General features: G+C 44.7%; 1 protein-coding gene and 1 long non-coding RNA gene across 2 annotated transcripts in view; one reads left to right on the top strand and one right to left on the bottom strand.

Annotated features, from left to right (window-relative positions):
* LOC138967312 (uncharacterized) overlaps window positions 1–18,815 on the bottom strand; it is a 534,423-nt gene that overhangs the window by 243,850 nt on the left and 271,758 nt on the right. The gene's annotated exons all lie outside the window — the stretch shown is intronic.
* Window positions 1–18,815, top strand: part of LOC138965951 (glutamate receptor ionotropic, NMDA 3A-like) — a 165,044-nt gene that overhangs the window by 119,171 nt on the left and 27,058 nt on the right. The window contains exon 3 of the mRNA XM_070338034.1: window positions 8,621–9,668. Coding sequence (XP_070194135.1) covers window positions 8,621–9,668 — 1,048 coding nt within the window. The remainder of the gene's footprint in view (window positions 1–8,620; window positions 9,669–18,815) is intronic.

The raw sequence follows: 18,815 nt of genomic DNA, 5'->3' as shown, positions 1-18,815 counted from the left end.
GATAAAAGTCATGTGTGTCATTGTGCCAAATATCATGCATTTCTAATGTATGATGTCGCTGTAAATTTCCTAGAAATCAAATATGGCGGCTGTTTCCATAGCAACGGCGATCTGTGTCCATTAATACGTACACATTTTTCATTCATTGATATAAGTCACTTCATTAACTACCAAGAAAACTAGGTTATTCCATGTATTCTCCAAGTTTAATTTTAGTGCCACACATCGCCTTAAAACCATTTTCTGTTAAAACAGAGAGAAGAAAATGACCAGCGGACAAGAACGAGCATGTGTCGCTCTCCTGTGAAGGAAAATCGATAAAGTAGGTGAGAGAAAACCAGAACCAGTTTAATCCATCGCCCGATGCCAGAGGGACCAAAGATTACCTCATGAGACAAAACCTTAAGTGCACGCAAGAGCGTTGATGTGTTTTGCCTGCGGGGAAGACATCGCTCTCAAAAACACATTGTCTCGAAAATGAACGACAGCAGTGCCACAGCAACGCCAGAAACCGCAGCAACAGAGACAGGCAGAAGCTATTGTGGCGATCGGTATACAGCGTTGAAATTAAAACAGCAGCTATAGTGGCGGCATAGAGTATTAACACTGATCACTGTAAACTGAAGTATTCCACTTTTGAACACACTTTTTTTTTTTAACCTAGTTAGTTGTGAACACTGTGTGACGAACGATATAATTCAACTGGAAAAAGTAGCACACCTGGTAAACACTATTTAATGTTATCACAAGATCATGATCTTACAAGCCCCCGACCACCATTACCTTCAGTCGACGCGCGGTGATACGATATGCCCTTTGACCTTCTCTACAAATAGACCGGTGGTATTCCGGACTAAAAAATAGAAAACGGAATTCTGGGACGGCTGTTCAAAGGCACTTACGCACTCAATTCGAGTATCAATACACAACTCAAACCCTTTGGAATAAATTAAAATAAATCAAATACATGAATAACGAGTTCAGAAAATAAAAATAAGTTAACTAATTGAAGAAAATTCTTGCCAGATTCGAACCCGTGACCGTCGTGTCAGTGGGCGAGCGCTCTACCAATGAGCCAACCCGGCACACAGTTCTTCGGGGTGAAAATAGATAGTTGAACTTCAAACATGTATTTCACGTGTATTCTCGAGCATGTGTCGACTCGTCGGTTTCCGAATTTCTCCGTTCGTATTTGTGTATTGTACGTTTTGTCGATCTCATTGTTCGAGGCAAGTTAAACTGACCATATTGACCAGTTCGTATAAGTTTGGAAAGCAATCTCAAGTAGTGTTAATTTCAAATGTAACCGACATTATGTTGTAGTCTAGTTCCGAAATGCACTGATTGACCAATTGCCGAAAGGCGCTGACGTCATTGCATGGAAGGATTTCCCTGCCCAGAATGCCCCAAGTATGTTGAGACTTACAAGATTTAGTTCGGGACGACGACGCTCTATGGCCGGTTTATCATACAAAGGGAAGCAAGCGGTTAAAAACGGGAGTCGACAGAGCCAATGCAGCGGGATACCAACTTGTAGATAATATACCTGTGGTGTTATGATCATCGCACGGTACCAACAGGTATAGATCAGTGTTGCGAACCCCCCCGCGGGTTAGGGGGAAGAATTTACCCGATGCTCCCCAGCATGTCGTAAGAGGCGACTAACGGATTCTGTTTCTCTTTTTACCCTTTTTAAGTGTTTCTTGTATAGAATATAGTCAATTTTTGTAAAGATTTTAGTCAAGCAGTAATAAGTCCTTTGTATTGGAAACTTGCATTCTCCCAGTGAGGTAATATATTGTACTACGTTGCAAGCCCCTGGAGCAAATTTTTGATTAGTGCTTTTGTGAACAAGAAACAATTGACAAGTGGCTCTATCCCACCCCCCCCCCCCCCCCTTTCCCCGTCGCGATATAACCTTCGTGGTTGAAAACGACGTTAAACACCAAATAAAGAAAGAAAGTGTTGCGAAAGCTGCGCTTTCTGGCAATCCGAATTTAATCCTCTCTAACCGGTTCAGTTTTCCTCAGGCAGCCATGGAAACCTCGACCAATATTCCGCTTATCGAGTTAGCATGGAAAAAAACCCGCTTCATATTGTCAATAGATTTGTAAATCACTGCCGTGCAAAGTTGCAAAAAATTACCCAGATCTTAACGGGAACATGCGGCGGTTAAATCCCATGCTATTACTCTGGCGTGCGCTTCTTGGCAGCTGAGTGGTAGAGTGGGATTTAGGGAACAAGGAAAAACTCTTTATACGCGCGCAAACGCTGGCGCGTACGCATACACACACATGTACATTTGTACGCGCAAACAGACACACACACACACGCACGCACGCACACACACACACACACACACACACACACACACACACACACACACACACACACACACACACACACACACACACATATATATATATACAATCAGCCACACACGCACGCGCGCGCATACACACACGCAGACACAGACACACGCAGACACACAGTCAGACACACATACAGACACACACATACACCCAGACACACACACACACACACACACACACACACACACACACACACATACACTCCCCCCCCACACCGGCACACACACACAAACACCCTCGAGCCCCCCCCCCCCCCTCCCCCTGTGCACAACGACGGCCCAAACCACTGCTTAACGGTATCATGCAGAGGAGTATCTGACGCTAGCAGAGAATGCACTTTCCCTGTGGCAATGTGGTAATCACCAGTTCTGGTGGCTGTCATGTTGCTGTCAATGTGGGGTTGCGGGATGCACTCTTGTCGCAGAGGACAAAAAACAAACTCAAGTTTCCCCCTCGGCTGTCTTGGGGAGAGGGCATCTGAACTTTTCTGCTTGTTATACGGGGAAGAAACAAACAACACTTTGTGGTTATACTGGCTAAGAAAGCAAGGCGAGACAGAAATATAGGCCTAAGTAATTGTGGATATCTTTTGATTACGAAAATGTTTTTTGTAAAACCACTTGTGGTAAATGAACATTGTACGTAGAGTGAATTGTCAGAAAACTGAACACAACCCAAAGCTAGAAAGTATCTTGTTAACACACACACACACACACAGACACACACACACAGACACAGACAGACACACACACACACACGCACACATACACACACACACACACACACACACACACACACACACATTTACAAAGAAGCACGAGGATGTAGCTTGTCACCATTAAATCTTAACCTGGGATGAGAGGGGGGTGGGGGTGAGAGAGATGGAATAACGGCCGGTGGCTCAGTGTCTTATTGTTAAAAGCAGTCACGTGCAGCTGTACAGTATAGTACATAATTATATATTGTGCAGCGGGAAGCATCATGGACGTCAATGTCGAGTAACAAGACGTCATCGAGGTTCTGTGGTTTGAGGCGGCGTACGTGCTTGAGTGCTTGTACATGTGGTTCTGTAGGATAGGAGTGTGTGTGTGTGTGTGTGTGTGTGTGTGTGTGTGTGCTTGCGTGCGTGCGTGTATACATGTGTAAGAGAGAGAGAGACAGATAGACAGACAGGCAGACAGAGACAGACAGACAGACAGGCAGAGAGACAGACAGAAAGAAACAAACACAGCTAAATGTCCTTTTTCGCTGTTCTTACGCATTCAAAAAAAAACATGGGACATTCTCAGAGCCCCTTTCCATAGCAACACTTGGAAGAGCAGGTAATCAAAACATGATAAAACTGTGGCACCAGGTCGTTAAACATGCAGCAATTGCAGCAGATTACACACACTGTTGATTCCCTGGGCTGCAGGTCTTGAAACAAACTTTATTACTGGTGACACGAACTGGTTATCTCCATTCGACAGAGCCACATCACAGCTCAGTAAATATGTATATAGCATCTAAAAGTTAGCTGACTTACCATCTTTAGGCATATTTTCTCTCGTGGTAATCAACCTTTACGTCAATTTATCGTACACATACAAATTCACTAACTGGCTGTTCATTTACACTGTTTGGGGGGTCCCCCTTCATGCCCACCCCCCCCCTCCCTTCCCCCTCGCCCGGTAATACATCCATTTACAGATGTCAATTTAATTTGTACTTTTGTATCTGGCAAGAACTTTTGTATCTGGCAAGAACGTGTCCGCCCCTGGAGTCGGCATAATTCTCAAGTTGAGTGCCACTATTGCTGTTCTCCTCACTCAGTGTTGATCAGCAGTCTTCAGCAAAGATTCTCAATTCGCAAGAAAGAAAGAACAAAATTCAGAATCGTTTTTGACATTCTGTCACGTTTCATAGATCACAAAAGGTGATTATGAACGGTCAATTACTGCTAACTGACTATCCACACCACGATCCACTCTCGCAGTCACACAACAAAGATAGAATCAACAAAAGTATAAGTTTCAGACGCCTGTTTATATACTATCTCGCCACCTCCCTCGATACTTCACTTCAAACGTTGTTCTTACGTCAAAGGCGTAAGGAAAGTAACTGACAAAAAATGCCAGTTAAAGTTTATTAAATGATAGTTAGCTGTTGCTTTTCGGGTCCAGCGGACCATAATAGGCCAAATCAGGACCCCATTATTAAATGATAATAACACGCTGAACCCGTGTAAAGACAGGAAAGATAGCCGGTTATGCAAAAGCGCTGGTTAAAGCTGTGGTCTATTTATGACTTTCCGGGGCTACGAGGTTGAAAAATAGGGATACAATCATGTACAGAATTCTGTACAGCAAACGCTACCCGAAACCCCACCTATACGGCGTGTATGACCTTGAGAGCTTCAGTCAACGCTTGAATTTTGCAGAGATAACATCCGGTTTGCTCTCTCAAGACTGATCATATTTCATCTTCAAGAGAGATCAAGGGGAAAAAATAAACGCCCCGGCAAAGATTCGAACTCTCGACCTCGAGACTTCGTGTCTCATGTCCTAACCACTAGGCTACTGTGCCCATTGAGAAAAAGAAGGAAAAACATTGATATGAATTCATGTCATGTTCTTCTTGAGGCAGCATGATTTATATCTCTATCTCTCAACTGTTCAGAAGTGAATACAAGTATAACTATTTCTTAGATGTCTGGTTTCAACTGCACAGAGCTTTGGAGAGATTGAATTACTGTTCTTGTTCATTTTCTTGCATGTTGTAAATAGAGATCTCGCAGCTATTTGCATGGCGCGAATGTCGTGTAGCATGACGGTGTAAACAGACCTGTTTACCAGTACGATTTGGGCGTATTTTGTACGCCAAATTATTATCAGTACGCAAATACGCGACACACGCACAAAATACGCAGAAGAAAAAGTCTAGAATACGTTTTCCGGTATTGGTGTGCTGATTACGGGATGGTACAACTGATACCGGTTTCGGTCGAAGGGAGATAACCATGACAGCGAGTCTTCAGCTGTGGAAACCTTGTTCAGTTGTTGGCACGTGCGATCGTCTGGACAATCGTGGGAAAATGAAGCGGTAAAAGGTGCCAGTTTCGGATGACTGTACCAAGTCTAAACAGCAGAAGCACCAGATTTTCTTGGAGAAATATAAGAAAGAGCCAGGAATTGTGGAGTCTACTATGGGAAAAAGTCATGCACACTGCAAGTATTGTAAATCAGATTTCTCCGTTGCCCATGCTGGGAAATATGACATCGAACGACACTGCAGTTCCAAAACTCACATGGACAAGGTTGCTGCAAAGAAATCCGCTGAAAGCTGCCAAGGAATTATGAAGTTCATTCCCGCAAAGCAAATCCTGCCAGAAGAAAAGGCTGTAGTCCGTGCTGAAGCAATGTTTTCTGAGATGATTGTAAAAATGAACTTGCCACTGTCAACCGCAGATGTTATTTCACGAACTTCATCTTTTCATAATCAATCTGCTTGGAAGACACTGGTTATAATGTTATAAACTGACAGGTAAATAAAATTGTTTTATCCCTGTTGTATCGGAAGGAGTTAAATTCTGAAGATGTTCACAAGACATGCTATTCTTACACAAACACGTTTGCACCCACGCGTACGTTTTCCCTAGCCCATATGGCTTTGCTTGCAAAGTACACCAACTTTTTAAAAATACACTCAACTTTTTGAAAAAGTACTCTTGGTCTGGTGTAAACATGTACTGCGATTCCGTAAAACATGTTTGCAAATAAAGGCAAATTTTAATGTCAATTTTTACGTTTTTGCAACGCATGAATGGTAATTAAAGCGTAGAATGATATAAAATTATCATTTTTTTTAATCTTTGACAACACTGGTGAAGTGGCCTAGCGGTTAAGACATCGGCCCCGACATTTCGAGGCCCCGAGGCCTTGAGTTCGAATCCCTGCCAAGTCGTTTATTTTTTCTGCTCGATCCTTCTTGACAATTATGCTCAGCTCTGCGAGAGCAAACCGGATGTTACCACTGCAAAATTCAAGCGTTGACTGAAGCTCTCAAGGTCATACACGCCGTATAGGTGGGGTTTCGGGTAGTGTTTGCTGTACAGAAATCTGTACATGATTTTGTCCCTATTTTTCAACCTCGTAGCCCCGGAAAGTCATAAATAGACCACAGCTTTATTGACATGAATTCATGTTATGTTATTCTTGAAGCAGCATGATTTATATCTCTATCCGCCCATTGTTCAGAAGTGAATACATGTATAACTATTTCTTAGATGTCTGGTTTCAACTGCACAGAGCTTTGGAGAGATTGAATTACTGTTCTTGTCATTTTTTTGCATATTGTAAATAGAGATATCGCAGCTATTTGCATGGCGCGAATGTCGTGTAGCATTCAGCATGCCAGCCATGCCAGGCGTGGAGAAAAGCCGTATTTCACGTGACGAACTCGTCAGCAAAATTCATCCCGTTGCAAAGAAGAAGAAGAATAAGAAGAATCACTATGTCTTCCCGCCCCCAAGATTAATCTGAAGTACGGATAGAATCGAAGTCCTAATTTGGGTGTGAAAAAAATCGATTCGGTTGGTGCGAAAGTACGCAAATTAGTGGAAACACAGATCCAAGCAATTCTTTTAAACCCCTCACCTCATACAACTGTCAACCCACCCCCCCCCCCCCCCTCTCTCTCTCTCTGCTCTTGCAAGCAATACTCACAGAAGAAGAAGTGAAAGCGAGATCCTTACTGTGATACTAGCTTACAGCAACGATTTGCTATTCTTTTTTTAAATTTCTGAATGTGCACTCTCCCTCCCTCTCCCCCCCCCCCCCTTTATCTTTCTCTCTATCTCACTGTCTACCTCTCTCTCCGTTTCTCTGTCTCTCTCTGTCTGTCTCTCTCTCTCTCTCTCTCTCTCTCTCTCTCTCTCTCTCTCTCTCTCTCTCTCTCTCTCTCTCTTCAACCGGAAAGAATGCCTTCAGGTCCCGCCGGAAAAGTGGCAATGTCTGTTCCATTTAGCTGTGTTGTCCCTGTCTCACGGAATGTTTGGGTTTGATAGCTTTAATTTGATACCCGTACCAAAGTAAACATCCCTCCCCTCGCTCACAAAAGCACACAGGACTGTTAATAACACAGTAACCCACAATGCCCCCCTCCTCCCTCACACACTCACACACAAGACTGTTGTTAATCGTGCCAAAATAGGACCTCTGAAGAGGGGTGGGGGGGGGGGGGGGAGGGGGCATAGCCATGAAAGGGGGGGGGGGAGGGGGAGAGCTCTAAAAGGGGGGGGGGCAGAGATCTGAAACGGAGGGATCTTTTCTGAGCTCTGCCCAACCCCCAACCCCCACCCCCAGAATGCCTCCCTCCCCCCTCACACACTCAACCACAAGACTTTTTGTTAATCGTGCCATAATAACCAAATTCTCCCTCCTCCCCAATTAACACACAAGACCGTTGATGCCCGTGCCCCAGTAATCAAGAATGCCCCCTCCTCCTCTCTCACGCAATATACTGATGCCCCCCCCCCCCCCGTGAATGCCCCCTCCTCCCTCACATACTCAAACACAATACTGTTTGTTAATCGTGCCATGATAAGCAAATCCTCCCCCCCCTCACACACAAGACCGTTGATGTCCGTGCCCCAGTGACCAAGTATGCCCCCTCCTCCTTCCTCACGCAAAAGACTGATGCCCTTCACTTACGGCGTGTTCGGTGTTGCAGAGCTATGCCCCCCCCCCCCCCAGAATGCCCCCTCCTCCCTCACACACTTACACACTAAGTTGATGTTAATTAATCGTGCCACAATAACTCAATCTCTCAATCTCACCAGTCCACAACACGGGACTGTTGATGCCCGTGCCCCATTAACCCAGACTTCCCCCTCCTCCTCTAGTGATCTCTCACGCATAAAACTCTCACCCCCCCCCCCCCCACCCCGAAACTACTAACGGCGTTATCGGTGTTTCAGAGATATGCACCTCCCTCCCCCTTCAGAGCTCTACACCCCCCCCCCCCCCCCAGCAGGCCCCCCTCCTCCCCGACACACTAACACACAAGCATGTTGTTAATCGTGCCACAATAACTACCCCCCCCCCTCCACATAAAAATTATCAAAAAACAACAAACAACAAACAAAAACAGCAACAACAGTATAAAAAAAAACTTGACTAAATATAAAAAGAACCATCCATGACTGTTGATGCCCGTACCCCAGTAACCCAGACTGCTCCCTCCAACTAACAACTTCCTCTGTGTTTCAGAGCGCTGCGCAAGACAGTGATCCACGGGCTGACGGGAGAGATGCGGTTCGACGAGGACGGCTACATGAACATTTCCACGTTTAGGGTGCGCAACCTGGTGTACGACGGCCGCGAGAACGTGTGGCAGGACGTCGGGTGTGTCCAGGGCCGCGAGGTCAGACCCTTCGGCATCATCTGGCCCGGCGATGCCAAGAGCCTCAAGTCACCCACAGAGGGGAGGAAGAGGTATCGTGTCGTCACCAACCCTGTGCAGCCGTTCGTCATGACGGAGGCTCCGCACCCGGACTACGGCGAGTGTTTGACGGACACGCCCTGCCTCAACCTGACGTCGCGCCACAAGTCTCAGGACAACGTGCTACAGGCCATCGAGGCGTACGAGAGTGGCATGGACAACCGCAGCCACCTCTACCGGATCCAGTGCTGCCGCGGGCTCACCATCGACCTGCTGAACAAGCTGGCCAGCGACCTTGACTTTGAGTTCACGCTGTACATCGTGCAGGACGAGACGTACGGACAGAAGAAGAACGGGACGTGGAACGGGATGATGAAGGATCTAATCGACCACACGGCTCACTTCGCCGTGGCCGCCTTCTCCATCACGCGGGTGAGGCAGAAAGCCATCGACTTCACCGACCCCTACTTCTTCTCCGGCTTCTCCGTGCTCTACTCGGACCGCACGCGCGAGACCAGCATGCTCGCCTTCCTCGAGCCCTTCGACATCATCGTGTGGTTCGCCATCATCATCAGTGCCAACTTCACGGCCGTGGCCATGGCGCTGTTCGAGTGGAACTCCCCGTTCGGCCTCAACCCGTGGGGCCGGAAGAGAAAACAGAACTACTCGCTGGCCTCGGGCTTGACTATGGTGTTCTCGGTGCTGTTCGGTCACACGGTGAAGACCAAGTCGCCCAAAGCCTGGCCCAGCAAAGTCATGCAGAACTTCTGGGCCTTCGCCGCCATCTTCATCATCGCCTCCTACACCGCCAACCTCGCAGCCTTCATCGCCGGCAAGCACGCCGGCATCAACTACTACGACATCAAGGATAACAGGGTGAGTGTGGCGGGTGTCAGGGAGGGGGGCAGGGTTGAGAGGACTAGCCAGGAGTGTGTGAGAGTTAGCAGAGGAGTGTGTGTGTGTGTGTGTGTGTGTGTGTGTGTGTGTGTGTGTGTTAGTAGTCGAGTATGTCTTCTTCTTGTCGTTCGCTTTTTTTGCGATTTGCGTGGATCATATATGGTTGGGTAAGGTGCGCCTGTTGGCCCAGATCCTCCGACTTCAGCCCTTAGGTTTCTTTCAGGGTTGCCCCGCCCTTAGTTCCTGGCTCAAAAACCTAACCCTGGGAACACATGGGGGATTTCTTACCGGGGGGTCCCACCCCGGGTCTAGAGCTTTTAATGCGGCTCTTACTCGCATGGTGTAACCATCATCGGACACGTAGAGCATTTTATAGGGTAGTCAGTGCCATCTGCCAACCAACCCCGTCCTGGTAGAGACACCGCTAGTTGGTCCGGGACTGCTTATTCTATATTCGCAGCTGGCCCCAATATCTGGGGGCCGTTCCCCTTTCCGCCACATGGGGACCCGCCGGGTTGAGGATAGTCGCCCCCCTACTGAATTGGAAGTAGTCTGTTCCCGGAGTCGAGTATGTGAGAGTTAGGTTGAGTGAGTTAGCTTAGCAACAACTACTACGACATCAAAGACAACAGGGTGAGTGGTGCCACGTGGTGGGGGTCAGGGGGTGGCGGGGGTCAAGGAGTAAGTTTAGTGAGTTAGCTTTAAGAATCAACTATCACGACATCAAAGACTACAGTGTGGGTGTCGCAATGTGGCGGCTTTCAGCTAGGGACGGATTGAGTAGGCTAGCAAAGGAGTGCGTGAGAGTTATGTGAGGATTAATTTCATTAGCAAAGAATAGTTTGAGAGCTAGCACATGATAACGTGGGTATAGTACAAGAAGTAATCTTAGGGCGACGATTATGGCATATGCCGTAATAACTAACCTACGTACTGTGCTGTCGAATCATGTGTATCTGTGGTCAGAAAGTGTTTGAGTAATTAATCGACGTCTAGAAAAAGAGTCCACTGACCCGAAGTCCAGAAAAACACAACAGCAGTTGTCCCCCCTGGCAGAACTCGGTGATGATGATCGATGGAGCCTCATGTCCTACTGACTAGATTGTAGAGGTCGTAGCATATGATTAAAAAGAAATTCTTCGAAAGAGGGCAAGGAGCCTATCCTACCGGAGAAAAAACGGGGATAGGGAATTCACAAATGATATGTTAAGAATAATACAAAAATGTATCGTTTGTGTCTCCAACCTTGTGTTTTGAAAGGAACGGCCCTGCAGGGACGCATAAATCACCACCCCCAACACTGGCATTGATCCCCCCCCCCCCCCCAATCGCCCAGCCTCGCTTTCGCCAGGTCCAAACATTTGAGCCGCCATTTGTAATAACTATCCCTGTTTTCTGGTTCCGCCCTTGGCGGCAAGGAAGTGTAATTGTGCGGCACTAACTCTCAAAGCGGAGGGATCGAAGGTCGGCGGGTGGAAAAGTGGCAGGGAAGGACTTTGCGACAGCAGTTTACACTCCAACGAAGAACGCACCGTAATGTCCTTAGTTTAAAGCTGAGGTCTTTCTATAATTATCCGAGGTTATAATATTATGTTTGAAAAGATAGGGCTGAGAATACAGTACAGAATTCTGTACAGCGAAGGCGGCCTAAATTCCGACCTACACTGAATGCCCGCATGACCTTGACAGCTTCATTCAACGCTTGACCTCTGCGCTGGTAACTTCCTGTTTGCTCTCTCAGGGCTGAGCATATTTTATTTTCAAGAGGGATCGAAAAAAAGGGGAAAAAATAAACGCCTCGGCAAAGATTCGATCCCAGGACCTCGAGATTTCGGGGCACAGGATTCTCAACCCTATCTTTTCGAACACATAGCCCCGGATCTGGATCTGGATCTGGATGCCCCACTTATTGTTGCCGTGGGGAATACGTCGCAGGAGCCGACTTCGACTGTTTCGTGACGGGTGGAGTGCGCATCGCCAACTAAGTCAAGAGGTCTCTACATTTGTATGGCCTGGTATTTACAAGGTTAAAACTTTCACAACTTTAAAAAAAAACTGGGCCCGGGTTGACAAGTTCCTGATCATTGTTTTTGATAGACCACAGCTTTAAGTCACTCGATCAAGCAAGTGCCGTGAGATGATTCTTCTAGGGTTATTGCGATGGTCTCAGCGGTATTTTGCGCCCTGACTTTATGGCGGCGGGCGAGTGTTTTAGAGTCAGACGGAAGCGAGAGATGTGGGTCGCCTTTCATCCCTTCTGCATTAGCACGAAGAGGGCGGAGTGGGCGTTGTCGCTCGTCTGACGGAGTTCCCCGTTGCCTTGGAAACTCCAATGTCACGTACAAGACGCAGGGTCACTTGAGGATTTTGTCACACTGTAGTCAGTGACTGCTTTGTGGGGTTGCTTGTTGCACGTTGATTTTAGATTGAGAATTGTATTCTCTGTAGTACACGTTCCCTAAAAACGTTTGATGAATATTTATAAGTTTTCAGTTACAGGAACAAAAACTTGTTCATTGCATAGTGTCCAATACAGCATTAATGTAATAGACGAATTCTGAAAATAACTCGTGAAGCACGTGTGAAGTTATTTGTCAGAGAAAAAGCAAGGGTATTCATACAAACCCGACGGAGTTTTTTTTTCTCCAAAATCGTCTGTTCAGGACATGAAAGCGCGTAATTGCGTAAGTGCCCACAAAAACACGATATATCTGTAATGTGTTTAAACAAATAAAAATTAATAAATAAAAAGATAATACAACTATTTGTTTACACATCAGACCGTTTATTTGCCCCATCATATTCTTAAGTTAAAAAAAACAAAAAAAACATTTGCCTATACACCAGCAGAACAAAAATGCACATAAACAGACCCTCGTTTGGGCGTGCCTGAAAGTACAAACTGAACTCGTCCGGGAGTACAGTGCAGAAATTAGTAACAGACTGGTAATTACAGTGTAACCAACGACTGACAAGTTAAGTCTGCGGTGCCCCCACATCCACCACCCAAGTGTCTGAGTAAGCTTACAGTTCACGAAAAGTACACACCTTCGATCACTGCTAGAGAAACACCACGGCGGAGAACATTAGGCGAGTAGGAAAATAAGAGGTAATTTTGTAAAGACATAGAACTTGGAAACTACTTAGGAAGAAAGAAATAAGACATTAGACTGAGAGCTAGAAAAGTGCAGCCGTGTAATAGACGCTTTTCGGAAATAACTCCGTCGGGTTTGTATGGGTTGTGAAAGAGTGAATGCCCTTGCTTTTCCTCTGACAAATAACTTCACACGTGCTCCTGTCCACGTGTTTCCGACACACCCCTCGCTAGTGTATGGCCCCTGCAATTTGTGTCCGAGTAAAAGTCAAGGGCATTCACTCTTTCACAACCCATACAAACTTGACAGAGTTATTTTCGGAATTCGCCTATTGAGATCATTTATAGAATAGTGGAAAGATGAGACAGCTAAGAAATGGGAAGAATGGGCAGCCAGGCGAGAAGGGGTTGGTTGAATTGCTGACACATTTTGTCGTTTTAATAAGCATGGCGTGTGTGTGTGTGTATGTATGTGTGTGTGTGTGTGTGTGTGTGTATATGTGTGCGTATGTGTGTGTGTGTGTGTGTGTGTGTGTGTGCGTGTGTCAGTGTGTATATGTGTGTGTGTGTGTGTGTGTGTCTCTTTACGTGTGTGCTAATGTGTGTCTCTTTACGTGTGTGCTAATTTAGGAACCCGCCTCTTGCGTTGTTTTTCAAGTCGATGAAGTTTTGATCGAGGAAGACGCCTCCAACATGCAAAGCTAAGTTCAAGATCGAGCTCTCTCAAAAGGGCTTCTGCTACAAGAGCTAGCATTTACGCACAGTCAGGCGTAGGTCAACGAGGAGAACAATCCTTGTGGAATCACACTGGCCCTTTTCGTTGCCCAAGTATCTTGAGGCATAGAGGTACAATATATATGTTATTTGTCTTTTTGACCAAAATTTGACATTTTACACAGATCAAGACAGTCAAGTGTTCCTCCGAGACTGCGCCAGCTGTTGAGGTGAACAATGACTGTCGAGATCTGTGTAAAATGTCATATTTTAGTCAAACATGCACATTTATTTATCGATCGATTTTTAGATAGAATTCCCTTTATTTTGTACGATTGAATGCACACAAACATGCACTCGGTTGTAGTCACGGCTATCCGCCTTAATATGAGTTTTTGTCAGACGTCACATGGGCCAAAAAGGGACAATCCAATTGTCAATCGATACATAAATCATTCCAGACCAAGAGAGTGCGTAGCCAAAATCGCTAGGGCTATTGGTGACGATGACACAGACGACCAGTGGCTATTATGGCCTACTGGTCAGGAGAAATAATGATCAAAAATGGGAACCAGAGGGAACCAGCCAATTCAGGTCCGGAGAGAAGGAGGGATACAGAGATAGCAGACGATATCTTTGCATTAACCAAGGTAATCGGTTTTGTTTGGCAGAGACAGAGAGAGAGAGAGGAGGGGGGGGTAAGAGAGAGAGAGAGGGGGGGGACAGAGAGAGAAAGAAATAGAGAGAGAGGGGGGAGAGAGAGACACAAACGGAGAAAGACAGATAGGTCGAGGGAGAGAGAGAGAGAGGGGGGGGGAGAGAGAGGGGGGGAGAGAGAGGGGGGGGAAGACACACAGAGAGACAGACAGGCACAGAGACAAAGAGAGAGAGAGAGAGAGAGAGAGAGAGAGAGAGAGAGAGAGAGAGAGAGAGAGAGAGAACGAACGAACGAACGAAGGAATTTTATTTTACAAGGATAAAAGTTAAAGTCACATTGCCTTATCTAACAACCTGTCCTTAAACTAATACTAAACATATAATATTCACAAAAGAAGCATACATATGAACAGAAGTAATGCTTATGAAACCAGAATATAAAATGGAATGAAAATAATGCGCAAAATATTAGAGAGACCCCAACAAAGAAGAGAAGAATTAATGGCGGGAAAAAATCACAAAGAGAGAGAGACAGACAGACAGAGACAGAGAGAGACAGAGACAAAGACAGAGAGATAAAGAGGCACAGAGACTAAAAGAGAGATAGAGACAGACAGACAGACAGACAGACAGACAGACAGACAGAGACAGAGAGAGACAGAGACAAAGAGAGAGACACAGAGAGACAAAGAGGCACAGAGACTAAGAGAGAGAGAGAGAGAGAGAGAGAGAGAGAGAGAGAGAGAGAGAGAGAGAGAGAGAGAGAGATAGAGAGAGATAGAGATAGAGAGAGAGAAAGAGAGAGAAAGAGAGATTGGAGGATTCTATGATATTACTGATCCCGAAAACGGGGTATACAAATACGCGAATCCCCCCCCCCCCCCCCCTAATAGCAGAAAGACGTTGCGCAGAGCAAAGCTCAGACGTAATTTTGTCTCTCTGCATAAAATCAGGTTGATAGTACATTCACCTTGGCGTAACTACTTAAGACGTTCAGAAATCCATAGCAATAGTATATTTATTTAATTGATTGTTTGGCTGTAAGTGTTCCTAGATATAAAAAAAATAATAAAAGAAACACGGTATATTTTGATATTTTCTCGGACGGTTTTGAAGCTAGAGCACGCTTTCGGTGTATGATGACCTCAAGACGCCATTAAAGTCGGGTTGACTCGTTTCATTTCACGATCACAGCGGGGTAAAAATTAAAATCATAAAAAGAAAATCGACAATCTTTAAAATATTGTTTAAAGCTTTAGCTTGAACATTAACTTTCACACACTCCCAGGGTCATAACCTTCCTTCGGGATCAAAACGTTGATTGCTGTCAATCGTTTAGGGTGAGGTGTGGGTCAAACACTGTGAATGTTGTCGTGTCTTGGATCTTAATGACGCTCACAAACTGGCCTCTTTTTTCGGTGACATTTTGCTGCTTTAATTTCCAAAGCTTGACATTTCCCCGACTACATTATTCTAGTTTAGTTTCTTTGTGGCTGGGCCCTTCGACCTAGGCACTCATGTATACTTTTGTGATCATTGTTTGCTTAGAAAATTTGGTCAGTATCCAATCAAATTCAAAAGTCCGAAAAATCGAATTTTGTCCTTTTTCTTTTTCTTCTTCTTCTTCGTTCATGAGCTGAAACTCCTACGTTCACTCGTTCATGAGTGGGTTTTTGCGTGTATGACCGTTTTAACCCCGCCGTTCAGGCAGCATACGCCGATTTTTGGGGAAGCATGCTGGGTATAGTTTTTTTACGTGTATGACCGTTTTTACCCCGCCGTTCAGGCAGCATACACCGATTTCGGGGGAAGCATGCTGGGTATTTTCGTGTTTCTATAACCCACCGAACTCTGACATGGATTACAGGATCTTTTTCGTGCGCACTTGGTCTTGTGTTTGCTTGTACACACGAAGGGGGATACTAGCAGGTCTGCACGTAAGTTGACCTGGAAGATCGGACAAATCTCCACCCTTAACCCACGAGGCGGCCGCGGCCGGGATTCGAACTCACGACCTTCCGATTAAGAGGCCGACGTCTTACCAACCCGGCACTGTGCTCGTCTTGTCCATTTTGATAACTCTGAATATTTTTGGAAGGGTCAAAATAGAAAGAAAAAAGTTCTAGGGTCGGGAGAAAAAAAAAGGGATCTGTGGGCGAATGAGAAACGAGGAACTTTTTAGTAGTATTAGTAGTAGTAGTAGTAGTAGTAGTAGTAGTAGTAGTAGTAGTAGTAGTATTTGGAATAGGGACAAGAAACTGCAGGTGGGAAGAAAAGAACAAGAACAAGATAACAATGAAAATGTAGTCACCAGAAAGATGGACAACTCTTTTTTCATAACTCATAACTCATAACTCATAACTCATAACATTTTATTGATCCAACAAAGGAAATTAAATTGGTCATCAGCACAAATAGGTCATTAATTAATAATTATAAAAGAATAAGAGAAGAAAATTCATAAAACTCATGATAAAAATATCTAAAGTAATATATGTACAACTACCATACCCTTTTTTCTTGCACACATGACACACCGACACACCAACACATGTATGCATACATACCTACATACATACATACATACATACATACATACATACATACATACATACATACATACATACATTCCATGTTAAAGTGTAGTTAAGAACATCACAGTAATTATATCATTGTTTGGATTAACAGATAAGTTTTTATGTAAATGATGATAACTTTACTGTCCATGTTTCTGGTGAGTATATTTACATTGTTATCTTGTTCTTGTTAGTATATAATGCCTTCTTGGTTTAAACAGTATTTTATTCATAAACAGACACATGATAATACAAGTCGCGTAAGGCGAAATTACTACATTTAGTCAAGCTGTGGAACTCACAGAATGAAACTGAACGCACTGCATTTTTTCACAATGACCGTAGTCCGCCGCTTGTGCATAACGGAGTGAAACTGACGAGCCTGTTCAGCGCGGTAGTGGTTTTGCTGTGCTGCATAGCACGCTTTTCTGTACCTCTCTTCGTTTTAACTTTCTGAGCGTGTTTTTAATCCAAACATACCATATCTATATGTTTTTGGAATCAGGAACCGACAAGGAATAAGTTGAAATTGTTTTTAAATCGATTTCGGAAATTTAATTTTGATCATAATTTTTATAATTTTAATTTTCAGAGCTTGTTTGTAATCTAAATATAACATATGTATATGTTTTTGGAATCAGAAAATGACGAAGAATAAGATAAAATTATTTTTGGATCGTTTAATAAAAACATATATTTTAATTACAAGTTTCCGATTTTTAATGACCAAACTTATTCATTAGTTTTTAAGCCACCAATCTGAAATGCAATACCAAAGTCCGGCCTTCGTCGAAGATTGCTTTGTTTAAATGTCAATCAATTTGATTCAAAAATGAGGGTGTGACAGTGCCGCCTCAACTTTTACGAAAAGCCGGATATGACGTCATCAAAGGTATTTATTGAAAAAAAGAAAAAAACGTCCAGGGATATCATTCTCAGAAACTCTCATGTCAAATTTCATAAAGATCGGTCCAGTAGTTTAGTCTGAATCGCTCTACACACACACACGCACAGACAGACAGACAGACAGACACACAGACACACAGACACACACACACACACACACACACACACACACACACACACACACACACACACACACACACACACACACATACACATACACCACGACCCTTGTCTCGATTCCCCCTCTATATTAAAACATAACATTTTGTCAAAACTTGACTAAATGTAACGAGAACGAAAAACAACAAAATATCAAAAAGTAGATGGGCCCCAAGTAATATATTTAAAGAGAACAACAACATCGAACTAAGGTGTCCCAAAGCGGTTTCTATGATTTCTCAACATAGCTTTGGACAACAACAAAAATAGCACTAATGCCTTATTGGGCGGGGATATAGCTCAGTTGGTAGCGCGCTGGATTTGTATTCAGTTGGCCGCTGTCAGCGCGAGTTCGATCCCAGGTTCGGCGGAAATTTATTTCACAGAGTCAACTTTGTGTGCAGACTCTCTTCGGTGTCCGAACCATCCCCCGTGTATACTACATTGGGTGTGCACGTTAAAGATTCCACGATTGACAAAAGGGTCTTTCCTGGCAAAATTGCTTAGGCACAGTTAATAATTGTCTACCATACCCGTGTGACTTGGAATAAGGCCGTGAAAGGTAAATATGCGCCGACATGGCTGCAATCTACTGGCCGTATAAAATTTCATCTCACACGGAATCACTGCAGAGCGCCTAGAACTGTACCCACGGAATATGCGCGATATAAGCCTCATTGATTGATTGATTGATTGATTGATTATTAGGTAGACATACTTTGAAACCGGTCCTATTATTCGTGTTGTTATTGCCTTATTGTTGTGATGTGTGTAAGGTGTACGGTGAGTTGACCTGTTTGTTTGTTTGTTTGTTTGTTTGCTTAACGCCCAGCCGACCACGAAGGGCCATATCAGGGCGGTGCTGCTTTGACATATAACGTGTGCCACACACAAGACAGAAGTCGCAGCACAGGCTTCATGTCTCACCCAGTCACATCATTCTGACACCGGACAAACCAGTCCTAGCACTAACCCCATAATGCCAGACGCCAGGCGGAGCAGCCACTAGATTGCCAATTT

The sequence above is a fragment of the Littorina saxatilis genome, linkage group LG5 (assembly GCF_037325665.1).
Source record: "Littorina saxatilis isolate snail1 linkage group LG5, US_GU_Lsax_2.0, whole genome shotgun sequence".
Classification (NCBI taxonomy): domain Eukaryota; kingdom Metazoa; phylum Mollusca; class Gastropoda; order Littorinimorpha; family Littorinidae; genus Littorina; species Littorina saxatilis.
This window is presented reverse-complemented; position numbering and strand designations above follow the sequence as displayed.